Consider the following 27420-nt stretch of genomic DNA (forward strand, 5'->3'; position numbering starts at 1 on the left):
TGGGTACTACCAGGGAGAGGGCGAGGACCGTGGGTACTACCAGGGAGGCGGTGATGGCGGCGGCGGAAGAGGGCGTGGGTACCAAGGCGGCGGCGATGGCGGTGGCCGCGGCCGAGGACGCGGCTACCAAGGCGGCGGCGGCGATGGTGGAGGCCGCGGCCGTGGCTACGAAGGTGCTGGCGATGGCGGGCGCGGCCGAGGCCGTGGCTATCAGCAGGGCGGCAACGACTACGGCGGCGGCCTTGGTGGCAGCAACTACGGCGGTGGCCGTGGTGGCAACAACTACGGCGGCCGCGGTGGCAGAGGAAGAGGCCAGAACCAGCCCGACCCCCTCGCTCTCCAAGTCGCGGGGCCTCCCCTCTCCGAGCGCTACCACACAGAGGCGGCCCAGCTCCGGGAGAAGTTCCAGGCGATGGCCATCAGCCGTGCCGAGCCGATGTTCCCGGGCCGCCCTGGGTTCGGCTCCAAGGGGCAGGTGTGCGTGGTGAGGGCCAACCACTTCTTCGTCGGCCTCGTGGACAAGGGCCTGCACCAGTACGACGTACGTTCCCCTCGATCGCCACTACTTTCTTCTCAGGTTTGCACTGCTCAGTGCTCACTGACGTGGCCATATTTTGTGCGCTTATTTCTTGATTTCAGGTGGCCATGTCGCCGGAGCCGACCATGACGGGCGTTTTCCGAGCTGTCATGTCCACTCTTGTGAAGGAGCACCAGGACACCACTCTTGGCGGTCGCCTCCCAGCTTACGACGGCCGCAAGAGCCTGTACACCGCGGGCGAGCTGCCCTTTACAACCAAGGAGTTCGAGGTCACCTTACCTGACAAAAATCCAGGTCCACCTGGGCAAAGGTAAACTCAGTCAGTCAGTCAGTGTGCCACACGACATGACAAAATGAGCAGATCAGGTTCCCCATGACATGTTGTATGTTTGCAGGAGGGAGAGGAAGTTCAAGGTGACCATCAAGCACGCCACCCTGGTCAGCCTGCAGCAGCTGCAGATGCTCATGTCCGGGATCCCCACGGACATACCTGCGCAGGCGCTGCAGGTGCTCGACATTGTGTTGCGTGACATCGTGCTCAACGAACGGGATGACATGGGGTAACAACTGATCTCTGCCCTTTGCCTCGTTAGTCGTCATCGATCATTTTGCATGATCTTCTGATTCGGGATTGGGACTTGTTGTCACTGTTTGCCTTAGGTTCGTCCCGGTAGGCCGGTCTTTCTTCTCGCGGACCGTCGAGGATCCCATCCAGTTAGGCCAGGGCATCGAAGGATGGAATGGGTTCTACCAGAGCATCAGACCCACCCAAAGTGGATTGTCCCTCAACATTGGTCAGTGACATGTATTCCTTGCATTCTGTTTCCACTTACCTGCAACATGTTGTGCCAGGATGCATGAATGATGGGAAAATATGCGTACTTGCCAATCAATGTACTGTGAATTTTGGATTGCAGACATGTCTTCGACTGCTTTTGTTGGAGGGGGGTCGCTGATTGATTTCATCAAGGAGATTCTTAACAGGAGAGATCTCTCTCGCGGCATTCAAAATGAACTTGATTATGTGAAGGTATGCATATTTTCTGTATCAAATGTATCGCGACCAAGTTGCTGCTGTGGTGGTATATGGTAGGTCATGGTTGTGCGTTCCGCTGCAGATTAAGAAGGCCCTCAGGGGTCTAAGGGTTGAGGTCACCCACCGAGGACAGATGCGCAGGAAATACCGCATCGCTGGCTTGACAAAGGATTCTGCCAGAGAATTGAGGTTCCAATTATCGACCGGCGAAAGCAAGACTGTGAGGGACTACTTTCGAGAAACCTACAAGCTGCAGCTGCGTTACGATTTTCTCCGATGCCTGCAAGTTGGTACAGAACAGAAACCCAACTATCTTCCAATAGAGGTCTGTGCAGAAATGGACTTAATCTTCTCGACGTACTTCCATATGTTCTACACCAATCACTTTCATATGTTCTGAACTTCTGATGCAACTTTCTTTTTGCATTGTACGTAGCATATGTTCTGATAAATACACTTGCCATTGCTCTTCAGGTCTGCAATATAGTTCCAGGACAGCGGTACCAAAAGAAGCTGGATGACAGCCAGGTTTCTAAAATGATGGCTATAGCCTGCCAGAGTCCAGCTGGGCGTGAGACCTCCATTCGCAAGGTGATTTCTTCTGCTGTCTTTTCTGCATGGAACTTTTTTGTCAGATGAAAGAGTCTAGCAAAGTTTGTTTTGAACCTTTCACTGATCCTGTCTTTCCTTTTTCTCTCAGTCTGTTCTGGAGAATAAATATAACAGTGCCAAACGTGCAAATGAGTTTGGTATAGAAGTTGACAGCAACCCAACTTCTGTTCGGGCTAGAGTTCTGCCTGCTCCAAAGGTAACCAACCCCACTTCCTATATTTGCAGCGCTCTTCTCTGCCATCTTGTACTACTACTACTCTGATCGGCTCGTGTTTGATTTTTTCTTGTTGTAGCTGAGGTACCATGGTACTGAGTCTTGCTTCCCAGAAAATGGGGCGTGGAACATGAGAGGCAAGGTACACTATGAGTAACTTCCAACATTCTTTATACACTAGTGACAGAGCACTTTTCCAATAGTACAAGTGCACAACTAATAATTGTTTGCATGTTTGAATGTGTAATCAAGGTGAACACTTTATTTTGGTCAGGTACTTTAGGACACCTTTTAAAGTCAATTTTCCAGTGGCGCAAGTTTTTCAGTTATACTTTCTATAGAAGCTTTGTTCTTCAAACTTCAAAATATAATGATAGCGGTTTTTTTAGTTGCATTATTCTCCTGTTTATATCTAGTACACCTTGCTGTCATCCTTAAAATTTATGGAATTCTCCTGGTTCTATCTGTGGAAAGTACTTAAAGCATGATTGGTAATTGTATATATTTGTTTTGATTAGTCTACATCTCGTAAGAAATTCACTTTGACGTGCAGAAAGTCATAAATGGTGCCAAGGTTGGTATTTGGGCATGTGTAAACTTTTGCAATGAGTTGCCTGAGGATGAAGTTCGTATCTTCTGCCACAAACTGAGTGAAATGTCCTCCACAACTGGAGTGGTAAATTTTCCTGACTATCCCTTGTAATTGTATTGTGGCCTGAATTTTCTTCCAGTGATAAGTCTTTTTCCATCTGATTTGCAGAACTTCAACGGTGCAAAACTTAAGATATTCCATGCTCGTTCAGATCAAGTTGAAGCCAAACTCCGTGAAGTACGTCAGCAAGCGGGGAATATGAAGATTGACCTCTTACTTGCTATATTGCCAAATAAAAATGGCAGCCTGTATGGTAATGTTGAAGTAGATTTGATTCCTTTGCAGATGTCATCATGACATATCCATGCCTGATGTCATTTGTTCCACAGGTGATATTAAAAGGATCTGTGAAACAGACATTGGTCTGATGTCGCAGTGTTGTCTACTTAAAAATGTCGAGAAATCAAGTCCTCAGTTTCTTGCGAATGTTGCTCTTAAGATCAATGCCAAGGTAAACTCAATTTCAATTGTAAAACTTAGTTTGTTGACACAAATATATATAAAAAAGCTTTTTATTCCTCTTTGAAATCATTTGCGGTCTTCACAGTGTGGGGGGAGGAACTCGGTATTTGCTGATCTACCAGTAAGCCTACCAGTTGTTTGGAAAAATCCAACGATTATCTTCGGTGCAGATGTTACTCATCCTAGTGCTCTAGATGATACTGCCCCATCCATTGCTTCTGTAAGATTTATTTTCTTCAATCAATGGACATCATATACAATAGTTTATTTTCTAAACATTTTTGTGATTTGTGAATTTCCATTTAGGTTGTTGCCTCCCAAGACTGGCCTGAGGTGACCAAGTATCATGGTGATGTTCATGCACAAGGTCACCGCGTAGAGCTCATTGAAGGCCTTGAGGGCATTGTAAAGTAAGTTTTTTCATGAGGTGCACCTAAATTTAAAATATGCATACCACACACGGCAGTTGGTTACTCTTCTTTTCTTTTCTTTCAGGAAGCTGCTACTTTCGTTTGAAAAGCAATCCAAACAGAGGCCGCAGCAGCTGATATTCTATAGGTTCATAATTCCCGCTTGTTTTGATTGGTGTTCTTTTGGTCATCATTCCAAAACCCTTACACTGGTTTCATTTCATTGCTAGGGATGGTGTAAGTGAGGGTCAGTTCAGAAAGGTTCTGGAGGATGAGATCCCACTGATAGAAAAGGTGTGGCTACCAATTTAATGAACAGCAATGCTTGGTGTCATTTGGCCTATTAGAAACATATAATTCATTAACATAACTCCTTGTTTCAGGCATGGAAGGCTTTATACAATGAGAAGCCGCCAATTACCTTCATAGTGGTGCAGAAGAGGCACCATACAAGACTGTTCCCAAGTGATGGCAAATATCAGGACAACAGTGGAAATGTTATGCCAGGTTATTTCACAAATCGCATCTTCAAAATGTCTGATTTCTACGAAATTGTGTTTCTCACATGTTGCTGTAAAATTGCAGGCACAGTTGTTGATAGGCAGATCTGCCACCCAACAGAGTTTGATTTCTTCCTCTGTAGCCATGCTGGTATCAAGGTAATGTTAACACAACATTCATCACATGTAGTAGTTTCTTCTTGATGGTATTGGTATTATCTTAACGAATTGTGAACTTGTCGAACGCAGGGAACAAGCCATCCTGCGCATTACCATGTGCTGCGAGATGACAACAACTTCAGTGCTGATGACCTGCAGTCTCTTACAAACAACCTGTGCTACACGTAAGGGTGCTCTTACCCGTGATATTGTGTGTTTTGCATGTTTTTGCTGTTCAAAAATAATCTGACGTTTTGCTCTTCTCAGGTATGCAAGCTGCACTCGCTCTGTGTCGACTGGTATGGCACTCTTCCCTCTGAGCTCTGTGTTTTAATTCCCATCCTATCATTGTTTTAAATCCCATCCTGTATAGGCTTTATAACATAATTCCATGGTGTCTTGTGCAGACAACATTGATTCCATATTTCTTTGGACACGGATAAACTGTGAATTTAAAACTTAACAACAAAACATACATGAGTTTGGTCCATGATCGAATGTGAAATTAGAGTTCTTCTGTCTCAGATATGGGTTACGTTATTGGCGGTGTAGGTACTATTATCATCTTATGCTCAATTTGACTAACATGTTTTGCTTGTACTTTGCAGCTCCTCCTGCATACTACGCTCATAAACTTGCGTTCCGTGCGCGATTCTACCTAGGCCAAGTCCCAGACATGGCGTTGGAGATAAGCGCCGGCAGTGCACCTCCTCCATTGATGCTTCCTGAGATAAAAGATGAGCTGAAAAGCCACATGTTCTACTGCTAGTCCACACACAAATGAACGAAGCCTGAAGCCTGGAGAACTCTAAAGATTTTATTTCAAGTATACATGGCAACCTGAAGATTTTATTTTGTTTCTGTTGGTTTGATGAACATTGGACTATCTCTAGTCTCTTTAATATTTCCAGAGAATGATTGGTTTATGGCTTTATGCAAGGGTATGAATGGAAAGTTTATGGTTTTGCTATTTGAAGTGATTCAGCATCTTGGTGTCATGTTTAGCATATAAGTTTATAATTTTAAAAAAATCAATAATTGAAACCCTGATTTTGTCCACCATAACACCACACGAGCAAGTGATTACACACAGAAAAAATATTCTGTTTTCAAAATAAGTTGCAGTCTCCGCTGCTTACAATTGAAACTTTCTCAGACCCCTTTTTGTTAGAACTTTCTCAGACCTCAATTGTATAAATACTCCAACCACCCTACCGCCCCTGTAGACCACAATTGAAAATTTCTCAGACCATTTTTGCAAAAGTTTAGTTCAATCTAGAGGTCCCTGTGTGAACGTCTGTGTTAAGCCTGGTTGTGCTTAAGAAAAACCCGGTTCAAAAGCTGGTTCATTTTCACAAAACACCTTGCATTGCCTTGATGTTCTTTCAGTTTTTTCTATCTTCAGAAGATAATGACAAAGAAGAGAGAGGAGAATGTTCCGGCTTGACCGTTATCTGCTTTGGAGTACTTTTTTTCCTTCAACCAACTTCCTTTTTTGTACTTGTGTTATTTTGGATTTTTGTCTCCTTATGTAAACAACTAGGTTGCATCTCCTCTACTTTGTTCGGCTGTAAATGACTTGTCCAAAAATGTCACATACTCCGGCTCTATTTGTCCGCGCGAGACTGTGCGGGTACAGAAAAACCTTGTGCCAAATATCAGTGGGAAGGAGATCGGATTGTCCGCCATTTCGGTCATACATGCCCCCCGCCCCCCAACCTCCCTCCTTTTTCTATTCTGTCCTGCCTTCACTCCAACCTTCCGCCCCCTGTAGCTCAAAATGTGTCTACCCTCCTTCTTCGCTCCCTAACTAGATGCTGTTCGGAAAACACATTCAACACCCTTGCCATTGATGGTGTGCACCTTGACGCCAGAGGAGCACGAGCAACCTCCCCCAACACAATGTCAACCATACTTGGTGGTGTGTTGAGCTCCCGACGTTGCCCCGGCCTCCCCATCGTAGATTGACGTTGTCTTGATTTATGCTCTTAATTGTTTTTGATGTTATTAAAAACGTAATTGATTGTTTTAACCATTTGCTTGAGTCTATGAACAAAAGAAGCACCGATGGTTGGACGCCCCCACCCCATTTCAAAAATGGAAAAGAAACGGTTCGTGATGTCTTATATTTTATTTGACCAAGCTCAAAACGGCATTCTAGAGTATGATGACCAAGCTCATCACCTTGGGATTGATCATGTTCCTTACAAATACGCGCACAGGGGTGACTACCATCAACAATGATGGCAAAGAAAAGAAGTGGTAACGCATATGGATCTGTAGCGAGGATTTGTTTCTCAGGTTGGACGCACGGGCATGTTTGCTAGTGGTACAAATACATCGTATCGGGACCGAAAAGTGCAAACGGTGGACGAGCTCCACGTAGGACTTTAAAAGAAAAGATATTTCTACATCACACAAAAATATATTTTTTCTGTACAAACACAAATACATATATAACATGTTCATGAAAATTTTCAGAACAATATACTTTCATATGTGCCATAGATAAAAAAAAACAGATACGTGCATGAAAGTGGGGCCAACTTTTGTTGTTGTGGGGCTGGGATTTTGTTTTTTTGTTCAGCTTGCATTAACAATATTTTTGAATGGAATTTTACAAATCCGTCGCGAATATATATAAGCTTTCACATATTTTTTAACTTGGTAATATTATTTTGGAATCATTTCAAATAAAGTCCTCCGATGCACCGGTCCACCACAAGTTTGCGCTCCTACCGAGACCTCCTATTTAGTGCTGGCGAACGAGCCAACGTGCACACCCCCTTCCCCACAAGCCCTTCTGGGCCGGACCATGTCCGGGCGGGACGCCGCCTGTTTTTATTTTGTTTTTTTCTTTTCGTTTTTTCTTCCCCTTTTTTACTTATTTATTAAAATATTTCAAGATTTCAAAAAAGTCCAAATTTAAAAAAAGTGGATTTAAAAAAATTCAAGAAAGTATAAAATGTCGATGTGTTTTAAAAAATGTTTGCATATTCATAAAAATGTCATGATTTATTTAAAAAACATTGGGAAATCAAAAAATGTTAACCCCCAGAACAAAATTTAGGAGCACTTGGACTTGGCCGACTGTACCATATCCAGTAAACGCCTGTGTTGTCCAAAACACCTTTTGTAGGATCGAAAGTATGTTTAGAGGGGGATGATTAGACTACTTGACCAAATAAATATTTAACATTTTCTCAATTTTAGTTGTGGGCAGATTTTAGCAATTAGCACAAGTCAAGCAATCAATCTACACATGCAATTTTGAGAGTGTAGCAGCGGAAAGTAAAATATTGCATATGAAGGTAAAGGGAAGGGTTTGGAGAAGGCAAACATAATGGAAACATAAAGATTTTTGGTGTGGTTTCGATAGATGGTGCTATCGTACATCCACGTTGATGGAGACTTCAACCCACGAATGGTAACGGCTGCGCGAGTCCACGAAGGGCTCCATCCGCGAAGGGTCCACGAAGAAGCAACATTGTCTATCCCACCATGGTCATCGCCCACGAAGGACTTGCCTCACTCGGGTAGATCTTCATGAAGTAGGTGATCTCCTTGCCCTTACAAACTTCTTGGTTCAACTCCACATCTTGACGGAGGTTCTCAAGCGACACCTAACCAATCTAGGAGACACCAATCTCCATAAGGTAATAAACGGTGTGTTGATGATGAACTCCTTGATTTTCTGCTTCAAATGGTAGTCTTCTCAACACTCAACTCTCTCTCTCATAGATTTGGATATGGTGGAAAGATGATTTGAGTGGAAAGCAACTTGGGAAAGGCTGAAAATCAAGATTCTTATGGTAGGATTGGTATATCTTGATCTCAACACATGAGTAGGTGGTTCTCTCTTAGAAAATGTATGCTGAAAGTGTACGCACGTGCTGATAGCCCTCTCTCGTATGGAGAGGGAGTGGAGGGGTACATATACCCTCCACTCAAAATTCAACGGGCACACACATTTGACCAATCTCGGTGAGACCGAATAGCTAAACTCAGTGGCACCGATTAGTTAAAAAATGTGAACATTAGGAATCTTAGTGGGACCGATTGGAACAACTCGGTGGGACCGATGTGCTAGGGCTTAGGGTAAACCTCATCTTGGTGCCGCCAATTGTATCAACTCGGTGAGACTAAAGTAAAGCAATAAGGCAACAAAAGACTTGTTCAAGCCATCTCGGTGAGACCGATTGCAATTTCGGTGAGACCGAAATAATTGCAACTGATAACAATGAGTTGGCAAGGCCATCTCGGTGAGACCGAGATCAGTATCGGTGTGACCAAACTGTTAGGGTTTCTAGCTGTGGCTATGTCATATGAACTCGGTGGCGCGGGATAGAAAGAATCGGTGGGGTCGAGTTGGAGTTTAGGGTTTTGACATATTTGGGTGGAGAAAGTGGTTGAGGGTTTTGGAGCAATATCACTAAGCATTCGAGCAAGCAAACCATTAAGCAACACCTCACCCCCTTTTAATAGTAGTAACTTTTCTATGGACTCAATGTGATCTTGGATCACTAAAACAAAGATGAAGAGTCTTGAGCTTTTTCCAACATGTGCCCTTAGCATTTTGAGGGGTCCACATCTCTAGTCCATGTCATGCCATTCATTGAACTTCCTGAAATATTTATCTTAAATGGATATTAGTTCAACGAGCTATATGTTGTTATGAATTACCAAAACCACCCAGGGATTAGTTGCACTTTCACCTTTGCACTTCATGAGGCCTTGATGTTTTTTCTTTTACATTTTTTCTCTTTTTTGTTTTTGATTCTAATAATAGAAGATAATGACAAAGAAGAAAGAAGAGAATGTTTCGACTTGACCGTTGTTAGCTTTGAAGTACTTTTTTCCTTCAACCAACAACAATAACAAACAACAACAACAACAAAGCCTTTAGTCCCAAACAAGTTGGGGTAGGCTAGAGGTGAAACCCATAAGATCTCGCAACCAACTCATGGCTCTGGCACATGGATAGCAAGCTTCCACGCACCCCTGTCCATAGCTAGCTCTTTGGTGATACTCCAATCCTTCAGGTCTCTCTTAACGGACTCCTCCCATGTCAAATTCGGTCTACCCCGCCCTGTCTTGACATTCTCCGCACGCTTTAGCCGTCCGCTATGCACTGGAGCTTCTGGAGGCCTGCGCTGAATATGTCCAAACCATCTCAGACGATGTTGGACAAGCTTCTCCTCAATTGGTGCTACCCCAACTCTATCTCGTATATCATCATTCCGGACTCGATCCTTCCTCGTGTGGCCACACATCCATCTCAACATACGCATCTTCGCCACACCTAACTGTTGAACATGTTGCCTTTTAGTCGGCCAACACTCCGCGCCATACAACATTGCGGGTCGAACCGCCGTCCTGTAGAACTTGCCTTTTAGCTTTTGTGGCACTCTCTTGTCACAGAGAATGCCAGAAGCTTGGCGCCACTTCATCCATCTGGCTTTGATTCGATGGTTCACATCTTCATCAATACCCCCATCCTCCTGCAACATTGACCCCAAATACCGAAAGGTGTCCTTCCGAGGTACCACCTGGCCATCAAGGCTAACCTCCTCCTCCTCACACCTAGTAGTACTGAAAATGCACATCATGTACTCGGTTTTAGTTCTACTAAGCCTAAACCCTTTCGATTCCAAGGTTTGTCTCCTTAACTCTAACTTCCTATTTACCCCCGTCCGACTATCGTCAACTAGCACCACATCATCCGCAAAGAGCATACACCATGGGATATCTCCTTGTATATCCTTGTGACCTCATCCATCACCAATGCAAAAAGATAAGGGCTCAAAGCTGACCCCTGATGCAGTCCTATCTTAATCGGGAAGTCATCGGTGTCGACATCACTTGTTCGAACACTTGTCACAACATGATCGTACATGTCCTTGATGAGGGTAATGTACTTTGTTGGGACTTTGTGTTTCTCCAAGGCCCACCACATGACATTCCGCGGTATCTTATCATAGGCCTTCTCCAAGTCAATGAACACCATATGCAAGTCCTTCTTTTGCTCCCTATATCTCTCCATAAGTTATCGTACCAAGAAAATGGCTTCCATGGTCGACCTCCCAGGCATGAAACCAAACTGATTTTTGGTCACGCTTGTCATTCTTCTTAAGCGGTGCTCAATGACTCTCTCCCATAGCTTCATTGTATGGCTCATCAGCTTAATTCCACGGTAATTAGTACAACTCTGAACATCCCCCTTGTTCTTGAAGATTGGTACTAATATACTCCGTCTCCATTCTTCTGGCATCTTGTTTGCCCGAAAAATGAGGTTGAAAAGCTTGGTTAGCCATACTATTGCCTTTTTTTACTTGTGTTATTTTGGATTTTTGTCTCTTTCTATAAACAACTAGGTTGCATATCCTCGACTTTGTTCGGCTGTCAATGAATGTCCAACAACGTCACATACTCGGGTTCTATTTGTCCGCATGAGACGTGCGGATAAAAAAGCCCTTGAAGGAACTCATCTAATCGTGTGCCAAATATCCGCTGGAGAATGGATTGTCTGCCATTTTTGTCATACATGCGCCCCCACCCCACCTCCCTCCCTTTTCTATTCCGACCTACTTCCTTCACTCCAACCACCATGCCGCCCCTGTAGCTCAATCTGTGTCCGCCCCCTTCTTCGATCCCTAACTAGACGCAATCCAGAACAACACATTCACCACCCTTACCATTGGTGGTGTGCACCTTGACGGTAGAGGAGCACCATCGCTCACGTAGGCACGACACCCCTCGGTAAGTTAGAGCAACCTTCCCCAACACAATGTCAACCATACTCGGTGGTGCGTTGAGCTCCCAACGTTGCCCCGACCACCCCATCATAGATTGACGCTGCCTCGATTTATGCCCTTAATTGTCTTTGATGTTATAGAAAACACAATTCATTGTTTTAACCATATGCTTGAGTCTATGAACAAAGGAAGCACTGATGGTGGGACGCCCCCATCCCATTTCGAGAGTGGGAAGGAAATGGTTCGTAATCTTTTTTATTTTATTTGACCAAGCTCAAAACCGCGTGCTAGAGTATGATGACCAAGCTCATCACCTTGGGATTCGTCATGTTCCTTACAAATACCCGCACATAGTGACCACCATCAATAATGATGGCGAAGAGAATAAGTGGTAATGCAGATGGATCAGTAGGGGCGTACGAGGATTTGTTTCTCCGGTTGAAACGCACGGACATGTTTGCTGGTAGTTCAAATACATCGTGCGGGGTTGAAAAGTGCAAACGGTGGACGAGTTCCACGCAGGACTTTAAAAGAAAATATATTTCTACATCACAAAAAATAAATATTTCTGCACATACACAAATACATATATAACATGTTCATGAAATTTTTCAGAACAATATACTTTCATACGTGGCATAGAAAAAAGAATATTTTCATACATCACAAGAAATGAATATTTCTGCACATACACAAATACATATATAACATGTTCATGAAATTTTTCAGAACAATATACTTTCATACATGGCATAGAAAAAAAACAAATACATGCATGAAAGAGGGGCCAACTTTTGTTGTTGTGGGGCTGGGATTTTTTTTTGTTCAGCTTGCATTAATAATATTTTTGAACGAAATTTTACAAATCTGTCGCGAACATGTATAAGATTTCACATATATTTTTTTAAACTTGGAAATAAGATTTTGGAATCATTTGAAATAAAGTCCTCCAATGCACCAACCCACCAAAAGACCGCACTCGTACCGGGTGTTGGGGAACGTTGCAGAAAACAAAAAATTTCCTACGGTTTCACCAAGATCCATATATGAGTTCATCTAGCAATGAGTGATTGGATTGCATCTACATACCTTTGTAGATCACGCGTGGAAGCGTTCAAAGAACGGGGATGAGGAAGTCGTACTCGACGTGATCCAAATCACCGGAGATCCTAGCGCCGAACGGACGGCACCTCCGTGTTCAACACACGTACGGTCAGCGTGACGTCTCCTCCTTCTTGATCCAGCAAGGGGGGAGGAGAGGTTGATGAAGATCCAGCAGCACGATGGCGTGGTAGTTGATGCAGCAGTCACCGCAGCAGGGCTTCGCCGTTCTTCTGCGAGAGGGAGAAGTGTAGCAGGGGAGAGGGAGGCGCCAAGAGTTAAGGGTGCGGTTGCCCCTCCCCCCCTTTATATAGGATCCCCTAGGGGGGCGCCGGCCCTAGGAGATGGGATCTCCTAGGGGGGCGGCGGCCAAGGGGTGGAGTGCCCCCCAAGCTAGGTGGGCGCCCCCCACCCTAGGGTTCCCAACCCTAGGCGCATGGGGTGGGCCAAAGGGGGCGCACCAGCCCACTATTGGCTGGTTCCCCTCCCCACTTCAGCCCATGGGCCCTCCGGGGTGGGTGGCCCCACCCGGTGGACCCCCGGGACCCTTCCGATGGTCCCGGTACAATACCGGTGACCCCCAAAACTCTCCCGATGGCCGAAACTGCACTTCCTATATATAATTCTTCACCTCCGGACCATTCCGGAACTCCTCGTGATGTCCGGGATCTCATCTGGGACTCCGGACAACTTTCAGGTTACTGCATATTCATATCTCTACAACCCTAGCGTCACCGAACCTTAAGTGTGTAGACCCTACGGGTTCGGGAGACATGTAGACATGACCGAGACGGCTCTCCGGTCAATAACCAACAGCGGGATCTGGATACCCATGTTGGCTCCCACATGCTCCTCGATGACCTCATCGGATGAACCACGATGTCGAGGATTCAAGCAACCCCGTATACAATTCCCTTTGTCAATCGGTACGTTACTTGCCCGAGATTCGATCGTCGGTATCCCAATACCTCGTTAAATCTCGTTACCGGCAAGTCACTTTACTCATACCGTAATGCATGATCCCGTGACCAGACACTTGGTCACTTTGAGCTCATTATGATGATGCATTACCGAGTGGTCCCAGAGATACCTCTCCGTCATACGGAGTGACAAATCCCAGTCTTGATCCGTGTCAACCCAACAGACACTTTCGGAGATACCCGTAGTATACCTTTATAGTCACCCAGTTACGTTGTGACGTTTGGTACACCCAAAGCATTCCTACGGTATCCGGGAGTTACATGATCTCATGGTCTAAGGAAAAGATACTTGACATTGGAAAAACTCTAGCAAACGAACTATACGATCTTGTGCTATGTTTAGGATTGGGTCTTGTCCATCACATCATTCTCCTAATGATGTGATCTCGTTATCAATGACATCCAATGTCCATAGTCAGGAAACCATGACTATCTGTTGATCAACGAGCTAGTCAACTAGAGGCTTACTAGGGACATGTTGGTGTCTATGTATTCACACATGTATTACGATTTCCGGATAACACAATTATAGCATGAATAAAAGACAATCATCATGAACAAGGAAATATAATAATAATCCTTTTATTATTGCCTCTAGGGCATATTTCCAACAGTCTCCCACTTGCACTAGAGTCAATAATCTAGTTACATTGTGATGAATCGAACACCCATGGAATTCTGGTGTTGATCATGTTTTGCTCTAGGGAGAGGTTTAGTCAACGGATCTGCTACATTAAGGTCCGTATGTACTTTACAAATATCTATGTCTCCATCTTGAACATTTTCACGAATGGAGTTGAAGCGACGCTTGATGTGCCTGGTCTTCTTGTGAAACCTGGGCTCCTTGGCAAGTGCAATAGCTCCAGTGTTGTCACGGAAGAGTTTGATCGGCCCCGACGCATTGGGTATGACTCCTAGGTCGGTGATGAACTCCTTCATCCAAATTGCTTCATGCGCTGCCTCCGAGGCCGCCATGTACTCCGCCTCACATGTAGATCCCGCCACGACGCTCTGCTTGCAACTGCACCAGCTTACTGCCCCACCATTCAAATATACACGTATCCGGTTTGTGACTTAGAGTCATCCAGATCTGTGTCGAAGCTAGCATCGACGTAACCCTTTACGACGAGCTCTTCGTCACCTCCATAAACGAGAAACATTTCCTTAGTCCTTTTCAGGTACTTCAGGATATTCTTGACCGCTGTCCAGTGTTCCTTGACGGGATTACTTTGGTACCTACCTACCAAACTTACGGCAAGGTTTACATCAGGTCTGGTACACAGCATGGCATACATAATAGACCCTATGGCTGAGGCATAGGGGATGACACTCATCTCTTCTATATCTTCTGCAGTGGTCGGACATTGAGCTGAGCTCAATTTCACACCTTGCAACACAAGCAAGAACCCCTTCTTAGACTGATCCATATTGAATATCTTATCAAGGTATGTGCTTTGTGAAATACCTATGAGGCATCTTGATCTATCTCTATAGATCTTGATGCCTAATATATAAGCAGCTTCTCCAAGGTCCTTCATTGAAAAACTCTTATTCAAGTAGGCCTTAATGTTGTCCAAAAGCTCTGTATCATTTCCCATCAAAAGTATGTCATCTACATATAATATGAGAATGCTACAGAGCTCCCACTCACTTTCTTATAAACGCAGGCTTCTCCATAAGTCTGCATAAACCCAAACGCTTTGATCATCTCATCAAAGCGAATGTTCCAACTCCGAGATGCTTGCACCAGCCCATAAATCGAGCGTTGGATCTTGCACACCTTGTCAACATTCTTAGGATCGACAAAACCTTCCGGCTGCATCATATACAATTCTTCCTTAAGGAAACCATTAAGGAATGCTATTTTGACGTCCATTTGCCATATCTCATAATCATAGAATGCGGCAATTGCTAACATGATTCGAACGGACTTCAACTTCTCTACGGGTGAGAAAGTCTCATCGTAGTCAACCCCTTGAACTTGTCGATAACCCTTAGCGACAAGCCGAGCTTTATAGATGGTCACATTTCCATCCGCGTCTGTCTTCTTCTTAAAGATCCATTTATTTTCTATGGCTCGCCACTCAACGGGCAAGTCAGTCAAAGTCCACACTTCGTTTTCATACATGGATCCTATCTTGGATTTCATGGCTTCCAGCCATCTGTTGGAATCCGGGCCCGCCATCGCTTCTTCATAGTTCGAAGGTTCACTGTTGTCTAACAACATGATTTCCAAGACAGGGTTGCCGTACCACTCTGGTGCGGAACGTGTCCTTGTGGACCTACGAAGTTCAGTAGCAACTTGATCTGAAGTTTCATGATCATCATCATTAACTTCCTCTCTAGTCGGTGCAGGCACCTCAGGAACATTTTCTTGAGTTGCGCCATTTTCCGGTTCAAGAGGTAATACTTCATCAAGTTCTACTTTCCTCCCACTTACTTCTTTCGAGAGAAACTCCTTCTCTAGAAAGGATCCATTCTTGGCAACAAAGATCTTGCCTTCGGATCTGAGGTAGAAGGTATACCCAATAGTTTCTTTAGGGTATCCTATGAAGACGCATTTTTCCGACTTGGGTTCGAGCTTTTCAGGTTGAAGTTTCTTGACATAAGCATCGCATCCCCAAACTTTTAGAAACGACAGCTTAGGTTTCTTCCCAAACCATAATTCATACGGTGTCGTCTCAACGGATTTCGACGGAGTCCTATTTAAAGTGAATGCGGCAGTCTCTAAAGCATAGCCCCAAAACGATAGCGGTAAGTCGATAAGAGACATCATAGATCGCACCATATCTAATAGAGTGCGATTACGACATTCGGACACACCATTACGCTGAGGTGTTCCAGGTGGCGTCAGTTGTGAAACTATTCCACATTTTCTTAAGTGTGTGCCAAACTCGTGACTCAAGTATTCTCCTCCACGATCTGATCGCAAGAACTTGATTTTCCTGTCACATTGATTCTCAACCTCACTCTGAAATTCCTTGAACTTTTCAAAGGTCTCAGACTTGTGTTTCATTAAATAGACATACCCATATCTACTCAAGTCATCAGTGAGGGTGAGAACATAACGATAGCCACCGCGAGCCTCAACACTCATTGGACCGCACACATCAATATGTATGATTTCCAATAAGTTGGTTGCTCGCTCCATTGTTCCTGAGAATGGAGTCTTGGTCATTTTACCCATGAGGCATGGTTCGCACGTGTCAAATGATTCATAATCAAGAGACTCTAAAAGTCCATCTGCATGGAGCTTCTTCATGCGTTTGACACCAATGTGACCAAGGCGGCAGTGCCACAAGTATGTGGGACTATCATTATCAACCTTACATCTTTTGGTATTCACACTATGAATATGTGTAGCATTACGCTCGAGATTCATTAAGAATAAACCATTCACCATCGGAGCATGACCATAAAACATATCTCTCATATAAATAGAACAACCATTATTCTCGGATTTAAATGAGTAGCCATCTCGAATTAAACGAGATCCTGATACAATGTTCATGCTCAAAGCTGGCACTAAATAACAATTATTGAGGTTTAAAACTAATCCCGTAGGTAAGTGTAGAGGTAGCGTGCTGACGGCGATCACATCGACCTTGGAACCATTCCCGACGCGCATCGTCACCTCGTCCTTCGCCAGTCTCCGCTTATTCCGCAGCTCCTGCTTTGATTTACAAATGTGAGCAACCGCACCGGTATCAAATGCCCAGGAGCTACTACGAGTACTGGTAAGGTACACATCAATTACATGTATATCACATATACCTTTCGTGATGCCGGCCTTCTTGTCCGCTAAGTATTTGGGGCAGTTCCGCTTCCAGTGACCACTTCCCTTGCAATAAAAACACTCAGTCTCAGGCTTGGGTCCATTCTTTGGCTTCTTCCCGGCAGCTTGCTTGCCGGGCGCGACTGAAGGGGAACGTAGCAATAATTCAAAACACTTCCTACGTGTCACCAAGATCAATCTATGGAGTCATCTAGCAACGAGGGAGGAGTGGATCTACATACCCTTGTAGATCGCGTGCGGAAGCGTTTAAGAGAACGGGGTTGATGGAGTCGTACTCGTCGTGATCCAAATCACCAATGATCCTAGCGCCGAACGGATGGCACCTCCGCGTTCAACACACGTACGGAGCAGTGACGTCTCCTCCTTCTTGATCCAGCAAGGGGGAAGGAGAGGTTGATGGAGATCCAGCAGCACGACGGCGTGGTGGTGGAAGTAGCGGGATTCCAACAGGGCTTTGCCAAGCGCTGCGGGAGGAGGGAGATGTGTCATGGGAGGGAGAGGGAGGCGCTAGGGCTTAGGTGCGGCTGCCCTCCCTTCCTCCCACTATATATAGGGCCAAGGGAGAGGGGGGGCGCAGCCTTGGCCCTTCCTCCAAGTAAGGGTGCGGCCAGGGAGGAGTCCATCCTCCCCAAGGCACCTAGGAGGTGCCTTCCCCCTTTAGGACTCTTTCTTTCCCTTATCTCTTGGCGCATGGGCCTCTTGGGGCTGGTGCCCTTGGCCCATATAGGCCAAGGTGCACACCCCTACAGCCCATGTGGCCCCCGGGGCAGGTGGACCCCCTTGGTGGACCCCCGGACCCCTTTCGGCACTCCCGGTACAATACCGATAATGCACGAAACTTTTCCGGCGACCAAAATAAGACTTCCCATATATAAATCTTTACCTCCGGACCATTCCGGAACTCCTCGTGATGTCCGGGATGTCATCCGGGACTCTGAACAACTTTTTGGTTACCACATACTAATATCTCTATAACCCTAGCGTCACCGAACCTTAAGTGTGTAGACCCTACGGGTTCGGGAGACATGCAGACATGACCAAGATGACTCTCTGGTCAATAACCAATAGCGGGATCTGGATACCCATGTTGGCTCCCACATGTTCCACGATGATCTCATCGGATGAACCACGATGTCAAGGACTTAATCAACCCCGTATACAATTCCCTTTGTCTAGCGGTACGATAGTTGTCCGAGATTCGATCGTCGGTATCCCGATACCTTGTTCAATCTCGTTACCGGCAAGTCTCTTTACTCATTTCGTAACACATCATCCCGTGATCAACTCCTTGATCACATTGTGCACATTATGACGATGTCCTACCGAGTGGGCCCAGAGATACCTCTCCGTTTACACGGAGTGACAAATCCCAGTCTCGATTCGTGCCAACCCAACAGACACTTTTGGAGATACCTGTAGTGTACCTTTATAGCCACCTAGTTACGTTGTGACGTTTGGCACACCCAAAGCACTCCTACGGTATCCGGGAGTTGCACAATCTCATGGTCTAAGGAAATGATACTTGACATTAGAAAAGCTTTAGCATACGAACTACATGATCTTGTGCTAGGCTTAGGATTGGGTCTTTGTCCATCACATCATTCTCCTAATGATGTGATCTTGTTATCAATGACATCCAATGTCCATGGTCAGGAAACCGTAACCATCTATTGATCAACGAGCTAGTCAACTAGAGGCTTACTAGGGACATGGTGTTGTCTATGTATCCACACATGTATCTGAGTTTCCTATCAATACAATTCTAGCATGGATAATAAACAATTATCATGAACAAGGAAATATAATAATAACTAATTTATTATTGCCTCTAGGGCATATTTCCAACAGTCTCCCACTTGCACTAGAGTCAATAATCCAGTTCACATCGATATGTCATTAACACTCAAGGTCACATCCCCGTGTGACTAACACCCAAAGAGTTTACTAGAGTCAATAATCTAGTTCACATTACCACGTGATTAACACTCGATGAGTTCTGGGTTTGAACATGTTATGCTTGTGAGAGATGTTATAGTCAACGGGTCTGAATCTTTCAGATCCGTATGTACTTTACAAATCTCTATGTCATCTCCTAGATGCAGCTACCATGTTCTATTTGGAGCTATTCCAAATAACTGTTCTACTATACGAATATAGTTTACTACTCAGAATAATCTGGATTAGTGTCAAAGTTTGCATCGGCGTAACCCTTTACGACGAACTCTTTTGCCACCTCCATAATCGAGAAAATTCCTTAGTCCACTAGTTACTAAGGATAACTTTGACCGCTGTCCTGTGATCCATTCTTGGATCACTCTTGTACCCCTTGACTGACTCATGGCAAGGCACACTTCAGGTGCGGTACACAGCATAGCATACTGTAGAGAGCCTATGACAAAAGCATAGGGGACGACCTTCGTCCTTCCTCTTTCTTCTGCCGTGGTCGAGCTTTAAGTCTTAACTTCATACCTTACAACTCAGGCAAGAACTCCTTCTTTAACTGGTCCATCTTGAACACCTTCAAGATCATGTCAAGGTATGTGCTCATTTGAAAGTACCATTAAGCGTTTTGATCTATCCTTATAGATCTTGATGCTCAATGTTCAAGTAGCTTAATCCAGGCTTTCCATTGAAAAACACTTTCCAAATAACCCTATATGCTTTCCAGAAATTCTACGTCATTTCCGATCATCAATATGTTAACAACATATATTTATCAGAAATTCTATAGTGCTCCCACTCACTTCTTTGGAAATACAAGTTTCTCATAAACTTTGTATACACCCAAAACTTTGATCATCTTATCAAAGCATACATTCCAACTCCGAGATGCTTACTCCAGTCCTTAGAAGGATTGCTGGAGCTTTGCATACTTATTAGCATCTTTCAGGATTAACAAAACCTTCCGGTTGTATCACATACAACCTTTCCTCAAGAAAATCGTCGAGGAAACAATGGTTTTTTGACATCCTATCTGCAAGATTTCATAAATAATGCAGTAATCGCTAATATAATTCAAACAGACTCTTAGCATCACTACGAGTGAGAAAGTCTCATCGTAGTCAACTCCTTGAACTTGTCGGAAAACATCTTAACGACAAGTCGAGCTTTCTTAATGGTGATACCTACCATCATTGTCCGTCTTCCTTTTAAAATCCATATGTACCTAACAACCTTACGACCATCAAGTAGTTCTCCCAAAGTCTACACTTTGTTTTCATATATGGATCCTCTCTCGGATTATATGGCCTCGAGCCATTTTGGAATCCAGTCCCACCATCGCTTCTCCATAGCTCGTAGGTTCATTGTTGTCTAGCAACATGACTTCCAAGACAGGATTACGTACCACTCTGAAGTAGTACGCATCCTCGTCATCCCACGAGGTTTGGTAGTGACTTGATCTGAAGTTTCATGATCACTATCATAAGCTTCCACTTCAATTGGTGTAGGTGCCACAGGAACAAGTCATGTGCCCTGCCACACACTAGTTGAAGAGACGGTTCAATAACCTCATCAAGTCTCCACCATCCTCCCACTCAATTCTTTCGAGAGAAACTTTTCCTCGAGAAAGGACCCGATTCTAGAAACAATCCCTTATTGCTTTTGGATCTGAGACAGGAGGTATACCCAACTGTTTTGGGTGTCCTATGAAGATGCATTTATCCGCTTTGGGTTCGAGCTTATCAGCCTGGAACTTTTTCACATAAGCGTCACAGCCCCAAACTTCTAAGAAATGACAGCTTAGGTTTCTCTAAACCATAGTTCATATGGTGTCATCTCATCGGAATTACGTGGTGCCCTATTTAAAGTGAATGTGGTTGTCTTTAATTCCTAACCCATAAACTATCATGGTAATACGATAAGATACATCATGGTATGCATCATATCCAATAGGGTGCAGTTATGATGTTCGGACACACCATCACACTATGGTGTTCCAGGCTGTATTAGTTGTGAAATAATTTCCACAATGTCTTAATTTTGTGCCAAACTCGTAATTCAGATATTCATCTCTATGATCATATCATAGATATTTTATCCTCTTGTCACGACGATCTTTCAATTTCACCCTGAAATTATTTGAACCTTTCAATAATTCAGACTCGTGATTCATCAAGTAAATATACTCAACATCTACTCAAATCATCTGTGAAGTAAGAACATAACGATATCCACTACATGCCTCAGCACTCATTGGATTGCACACATCAAAATGTATTACTTCCAACAAGTTGCTTTCTAGTTCCATTTTACTGAAAACGAGGCTTTCAGTCATCTTGCCCATGTGGTATGATTTGCATGTCTCAAGTGATTCAAAATCAAGTGAGTCCAAACGGTCCATCTGTATAGAGTTTCTTCATGCATATCTACCAACAAACATGGTTCGCATGTCTCAATCCTTTCAAAAATGAGTGAGTCCAAAGATCCATCAACATGGAGCTTCTTCATGCGTTTTATACCGATATGACTTAAGTGGCAGTGCCACAAGTAGGTGGTACTATCATTACTATCTTATATCTTTTGGCATGAACATGTGTATCACTATGATCGAGATTCAATGAACCATTCATTTTAGGTGCAAGACCATTGAAGGTATTATTCAAATAAACAGAGTAACCGTTATTCTCCTTAAATGAATAACCGTATTGCGATAGACATAATCCAATCATGTCTATGCTCAACGCAAACACCAATCTCGATGGTAGAGGGAGAGTGCGATGCTTGATCATATCAACATTGGAAACACTTCCAACACATATCGTCAGCTCACCTTTAGCTAGTCTCCGTTTATTCGGTAGCTTTTATTTCGAGTTACTAACACTTAGCAACCGAACCGGTATCTAATACCCTGGTGCTACTAGGAGTACTAGTAAAGTACACATTAACATAATACATCCAATATACTTCTATCGACCTTGCCAACCTTCTTATCTACCAAGTATCTAGGGTAATTCTGCTCCAGTGGTTGTTCCCTTTATCACAGAAGCACTTAGTCTCGGGTTTGGGTTCAACCTTGGGTTTCTTCACTAGAGCGGCAGCTGAATTGCCGTTTCATGAAGTATCCCTTCGTGCCCTTGCCCTTCTTGAAACTAGTGGTTTCACCAACCATCAACAATTGATGCTCCTTCTTGATTTCTACTTTTGTGGTGTCAAACATCGCGAATATCTCAAGGATCATCATATATGTCCCTGATATATTATAGTTCATCACGAAGCTCTAGCAGCTTGGTGGTAATGACTTCGAAGAAACATCACTTTTTCATCTGGAAGATCAACTCCCACTCGATTCAAATGATTGTTATACTCAGACAATCTGAGCACAAGTTCAACAATTGAGCTTTTCTCCCTTAGTTTGCAGGCTAAGAAAATCGTCGAAGGTCTTATACCTCTTGACGTGGGCACGAGCCTGAAATCCCAATTTCAGCCCTCGAAACATCTCATATGTTTCGCGACATTTCAAAACGTCTTCGGTGCCTCAACTCTAAGCCGTTTAACTGAACTATCACATAGTTATCAAAATGTGTATGTCAGATGTTCGCAACATCCATAGACAACGTTTGAGGTTCAGCACACTGAGCGGTGCATTAAGGACATAAGCCTTCTATGAAGAAATGAGGACAATCCTCAGTTTACGGACCTAGTCCGCATAATTGCTACTATCAACTTTCAACTAAATTTTCTCTAGGAACATAACTAAACAGTAGAACTGAAGCGCGAGCTACGACATAATTTGCAAAGACCTTTTGACTATGTTCAGGATAATTAAGTTCATCTTATGAACTCCCACTCAGATAGACATCCCTCTAGTCATCTAAGTGATTACATGATCCGAGTCAACTAGGCCGTGTCCGATCATCACATGAGACGGACTAGTCATCATCGGTGAACATCTTTATGTTGATCGTATCTACCATACGACTCATGCTCGACCTTTCGGTCTCTTGTGTTCCGAGGCCATGTCTGTACATGCTAGGCTCGTCAAGTTAACCTAAGTGTTCCGCATGTGTTCCGAGGCCATGTCTGTACATGCTAGGCTCGTCAACACCCGTTGTATTCGAATGTAAGAATCTATCACACCCGATCATCACGTGGTGCTTCGAAACGACGAACTTTCGCAATGGTGCACAGTTAGGGGGAACGCCTTCTTGAAATTTTAGTGAGGGATCATCTTATTTACTACCGTCGTTCTAAGCAAATAAGATGTATAAACATGATAAACATCACATGCAATCAAATAGTGAGATGATATGGCCAATATCACTTTGCTCCTTTTGATCTCCATCTTCGGGGCTCCAGGATCATCATCGTCATCGGCATGACACCATGATCTCCATCATCATGATCTCCATGAAGTTGTCTCGCCAACTATTACTTCTACTACTACAGCTAACGGTTAGCAATAAAGTAAAGTAATTACATGGCGTTGTTTAATGACACGCAGGTCATACAATAAATAAAGACAACTCCTATGGCTCCTGCCGGTTTCATACTCATCGACATGCAAGTCGTGATTCCTATTACAAGAACATGATCAATCTCATACATCACATATCATTCATCACATTCTTCTTGGCCATATCACATCACATAGCATACCCTGCAAAAACAAGTTAGACGTCCTCTAATTGTTGTTTGCATGTTTTACGTGGCTGCTATGGGTTTCTAGCAAGAACGTTTCTTACCTACGCAAAAACCACAACGTGATATGCCAATTGCTATTTACCCTTCATAAGGACCCTTTTCATCGAATCCGATCCGACTAAAGTGGGAGAGACAGACACCCGCTAGCCACCTTATGCAACTAGTGCATGTCAGTCGGTGGAACCAGTCTCACGTAAGAGTACGTGTAAGGTCGGTCCGGGCCGCTTCATCCCACAATGCCACCGAATCATGATTGGACTAGTAACGGTAAGCATATTGAACAAAATCAACGCCCACAACTACTTTGTGTTCTACTCGTGCATAGAAACTACGCATAGACCAAGCTCATGATGCCACTGATGGGGAACGTAGCAATAATTCAAAAAAATTCCTACGTGTCACCAAGATCAATCTATGGAGTCATCTAGAAACGAGGGAGGAGTGGATATACATACCCTTGTAGATCGCGCGCGGAAGCGTTCAAGAGAACGGGGTTGATGGAGTCGTACTCGTCGTGATCCAAATCACCGATGATCCTAGCGCCGAACGGACGGCACCTCCGCATTCAACACACGTACGGAGCAGAGACTTCTCCTCCTTCTTGATCCAGCAAGGGGGAAGGAGAGGTTGATGGAGATCCAGCAGCACGACGGCGTGGTGGTGGAAGTAGCGGGATTCCAACAGGGCTTCGCCAAGCACTGCGGGAGGAGGGAGATGTGTCATGGGAGGGAGAGGGAGGCGCCAGGGCTTAGGTGCGGCTGGCCTCTCTTCCTCCCACTATATATAGGGCCAAGGTAGAGGGGGGCGCAGCCTTGGCCCTTCCTCCAAGGAAGGGTGCGGCCAGGGAGGAGTCCATCCTCCCCAAGGCACCTAGGAGGTGCCTTCCCCCTTTAGGACTCTTTCTTTCCCTTATCTCTTGGCGCATGGGTGTAACGCCCCCGATTCAATCGTACACTAATCATGCACGCAAATGTGTACGATCAAGATCAGGGACTCACGGGAAGATATCACAACACAACTCTACAAATAAAATAAGTCATACAAGCATCATAATACAAGCCAGGGGCCTCGAGGGCTCGAATACAAGTGCTCGATCATAGACGAGTCAGCGGAAGCAACAATATCTGAGTACAGACATAAGTTAAACAAGTTTGCCTTAAGAAGGCTAGCACAAACTGGGATACAGATCGAAAGAGGCGCAGGCCTCCTGCCTGGGATCCTCCTAACTACTCCTGGACGTCGTCAGCGGGCTGCACGTAGTAGGGGCACCTCCGGTGTAGTAGGGGTTGTCGTCGACGGTGGCGTCTGGCTCCTGGACTCCAGCATCTGGTTGCGACAACCAGAAAGAACGGAAAAGGGGAAAAGGGGGGAGAAAGCAACCATGAGTACTCATCCAAAGTACTCGCAAGCAAGGAACTACACTACATATGCATGGGTATATGTGTAAGGAGGCCATATCAGTGGACTGAACTGCAGAATGCCAGAATAAGAGGGGGATAGCTAATCCTGTCGAAGACTACGCTTCTGGCAGCCTCCGTCTTGCATCAAGTAGAAGAGAGTAGATTGAAGTCCTCCAAGTAGCATCTCCAAGTAGCATCTCCAAATAGCATCTCCAAGTAGCATCTCCAAGTAGCATAATCCTACCCGGCGATCCCCTCCTCGTATCCCTGAGAGAGAGCGACCACCGGTTGTATCTGGCACTTGGAAGGGTGTGTTTTATTAAGTATCCGGTTCTAGTTGTCATAAGGTCAAGGTACAACTCCAAGTCGTCCTGTTACCGAAGATCACGGCTATTCGAATAGATTAACTTCCCTGCAGGGGTGCACCACATAACCCAACACGCTTGATCCCATTTGGCCGGACACACTTTCCTGGGTCATGCCCGGCCGCGGAAGATCAACACGTCGCAGCCCCACCTAGGCTCAACGGAGAGGCCAGCACGCCGGTCTAAACCTAAGCGCGCAGGGGTCTGGGCCCATCGCCCTGAGCACACCTGCACGTTGCGTACGCGGCCGGTGAGCAGACCTAGCAACCTCCATTACAAAGGAAGTTGCGTTAACGCAGTCCAACCCGGAGTGCGCCGCTTAGTCGCTGACGTCACGAAGTGCTTCGGCTGATACCACGACGTCGGGATACCCATAACTACTCCCGCGTAGATGGTTAGTGCGTATAGGCCAGTAGCCAGACTCAGATCAAATACCAAGATCTCGTTAAGCGTGTTAAGTATCCGCGAACGCCGAACAGGGCCAGGCCCACCTGTCTCCTAGGTGGTCTCAACCTGCCCTGCCGCTTCGCCACAAAGTAACAGTCGGGGGCCGTCGGGAACCCAGGCCCACCTCTACCGGGATGGAGCCACCTGCCCCTTCAGCCCCCATCTCCGAACAGTATCACAGGTAATGTAACTGTGTAAAGTATATCGTATATGCCCGTGATCACCTCCCGAAGTGATCACGGCCTAGTAGTATAGCATGGCAGACGGACAAGAGTGTAGGGCCACTGATGGAACACTAGCATCCTATACTAAGCAGTAGGATAGCAGGTAATGGTAACAACAGTAGTAGCAAGGACAGGCTATGCATCAGGATAGGAATAACGGAAAGCAGTAACATGCTACACTAGTCTAATGCAAGCAGTATAGAGAAAAGAGTAGGCGATATCTGGTGATCAAAGGGGGGGCTTGCCTGGTTGCTCTGGCAAGAGAGAGGGGTCGTCAACTCCGTAGTCGAACTGGGCAGCAGCAGCGTCGGTCTCGTAGTCTACCGGAGAGAAGAGGGGGGAAGAAATAATGAATACAGAGCAAACAAAGCATCACAAAATATAACAAGGCAATACGCGGTGTTCGGTGTGCCCTAACGCGGTAGTAGGTGATACCGGTGAAGGGGGGAAAACCCCCGGGAAAGTATTCCCGGTGTTTCGTGTTTTCGGGCAGAGGAGCCGGAGGGGGAAAGTTGCGGGTTCGATAGGTTAGGGGGTGTGGCGGACGAACGGACCGCGTATCCGGATTCGTCTCGTCGTTCTGAGCAACTTTCATGTTGAAAATATTTTAATCCGAGTTACGGATTAAAAGATATGATTTTCTAAAGTTTTAATCATTTTTAGAATTTATTTAACTATTTAATTCTAACATTATCCAGAATAGTGCACGCTGACGTCATCATGACGTCAGCATGACGTCAGCAGTCAACAGGGAGTTGACTGGGTCAATCTGACGTGTGGGTCCCGCATGTCATACACTGTTTTAATTAACTAACAGTTAATTAGGTTAATTAGTGATTAGGTTAACCTAATTATAATTAATTAACTTAATTAATTCCTTAATTAATTAATTAATTAATTAATTTTATTATTATTATTATTATTATTTATTTATTTTGATATTCCTTTTTTTAACGTTTTGGGGCCGTGGGGCCGTTCGGTCAGTGGCCTAAGGCCTTATCCGGCACAGGGGAGCGGGCGCTGGGTGCTACGTTTACGGGCGCCGGGGCGTGATGGCGCCCGCGCGGAGGCCGAGCACGGGCGGCGGCCAGCGAGGGGCCGCGGCGGAGGCCGGCGCAGGGCGCGCG

At 45.0% G+C, this 27420-nt stretch overlaps 1 protein-coding gene across 1 annotated transcript; it reads left to right on the forward strand.

The window, feature by feature from the left end:
• Nucleotides 1-220: 220 nt before the first annotated feature.
• Nucleotides 221-5570, forward strand: LOC119271280 (protein argonaute 18-like). Its single transcript, XM_037553170.1, has 21 exons — nucleotides 221-541; nucleotides 640-848; nucleotides 934-1098; nucleotides 1199-1332; nucleotides 1456-1568; nucleotides 1657-1899; nucleotides 2049-2165; nucleotides 2275-2382; nucleotides 2480-2542; nucleotides 2954-3076; nucleotides 3161-3305; nucleotides 3382-3503; nucleotides 3600-3734; nucleotides 3821-3924; nucleotides 4010-4072; nucleotides 4155-4218; nucleotides 4308-4431; nucleotides 4510-4583; nucleotides 4674-4768; nucleotides 4851-4882; nucleotides 5192-5570. The coding sequence occupies exons 1-21, from the start codon at nucleotides 413-415 to the stop codon at nucleotides 5350-5352; spliced, it is 2523 nt and encodes an 840-aa protein (XP_037409067.1). The 5' UTR covers nucleotides 221-412; the 3' UTR covers nucleotides 5353-5570.
• Nucleotides 5571-27420: the final 21850 nt, after the last annotated feature.

Source organism: Triticum dicoccoides, chromosome 3A, assembly GCF_002162155.2.
Source record: "Triticum dicoccoides isolate Atlit2015 ecotype Zavitan chromosome 3A, WEW_v2.0, whole genome shotgun sequence".
Taxonomy (NCBI): Eukaryota; Viridiplantae; Streptophyta; class Magnoliopsida; order Poales; family Poaceae; genus Triticum; species Triticum dicoccoides.

Coding starts and splice junctions, on each gene's coding strand:
- LOC119271280 (XM_037553170.1), top strand. CDS start 413: ATGGCCATCAGCCGTGCCGAGCCGATGTTCCCGGGCCGCCCTGGGTTC. Junction 3,925..4,009: donor GGCCTTGAGGGCATTGTAAA/GTAAGTTTTTTC, acceptor CTTTTCTTTCAG/GAAGCTGCTACTTTCGTTTG. Junction 4,432..4,509: donor CAGTGGAAATGTTATGCCAG/GTTATTTCACAA, acceptor GTAAAATTGCAG/GCACAGTTGTTGATAGGCAG.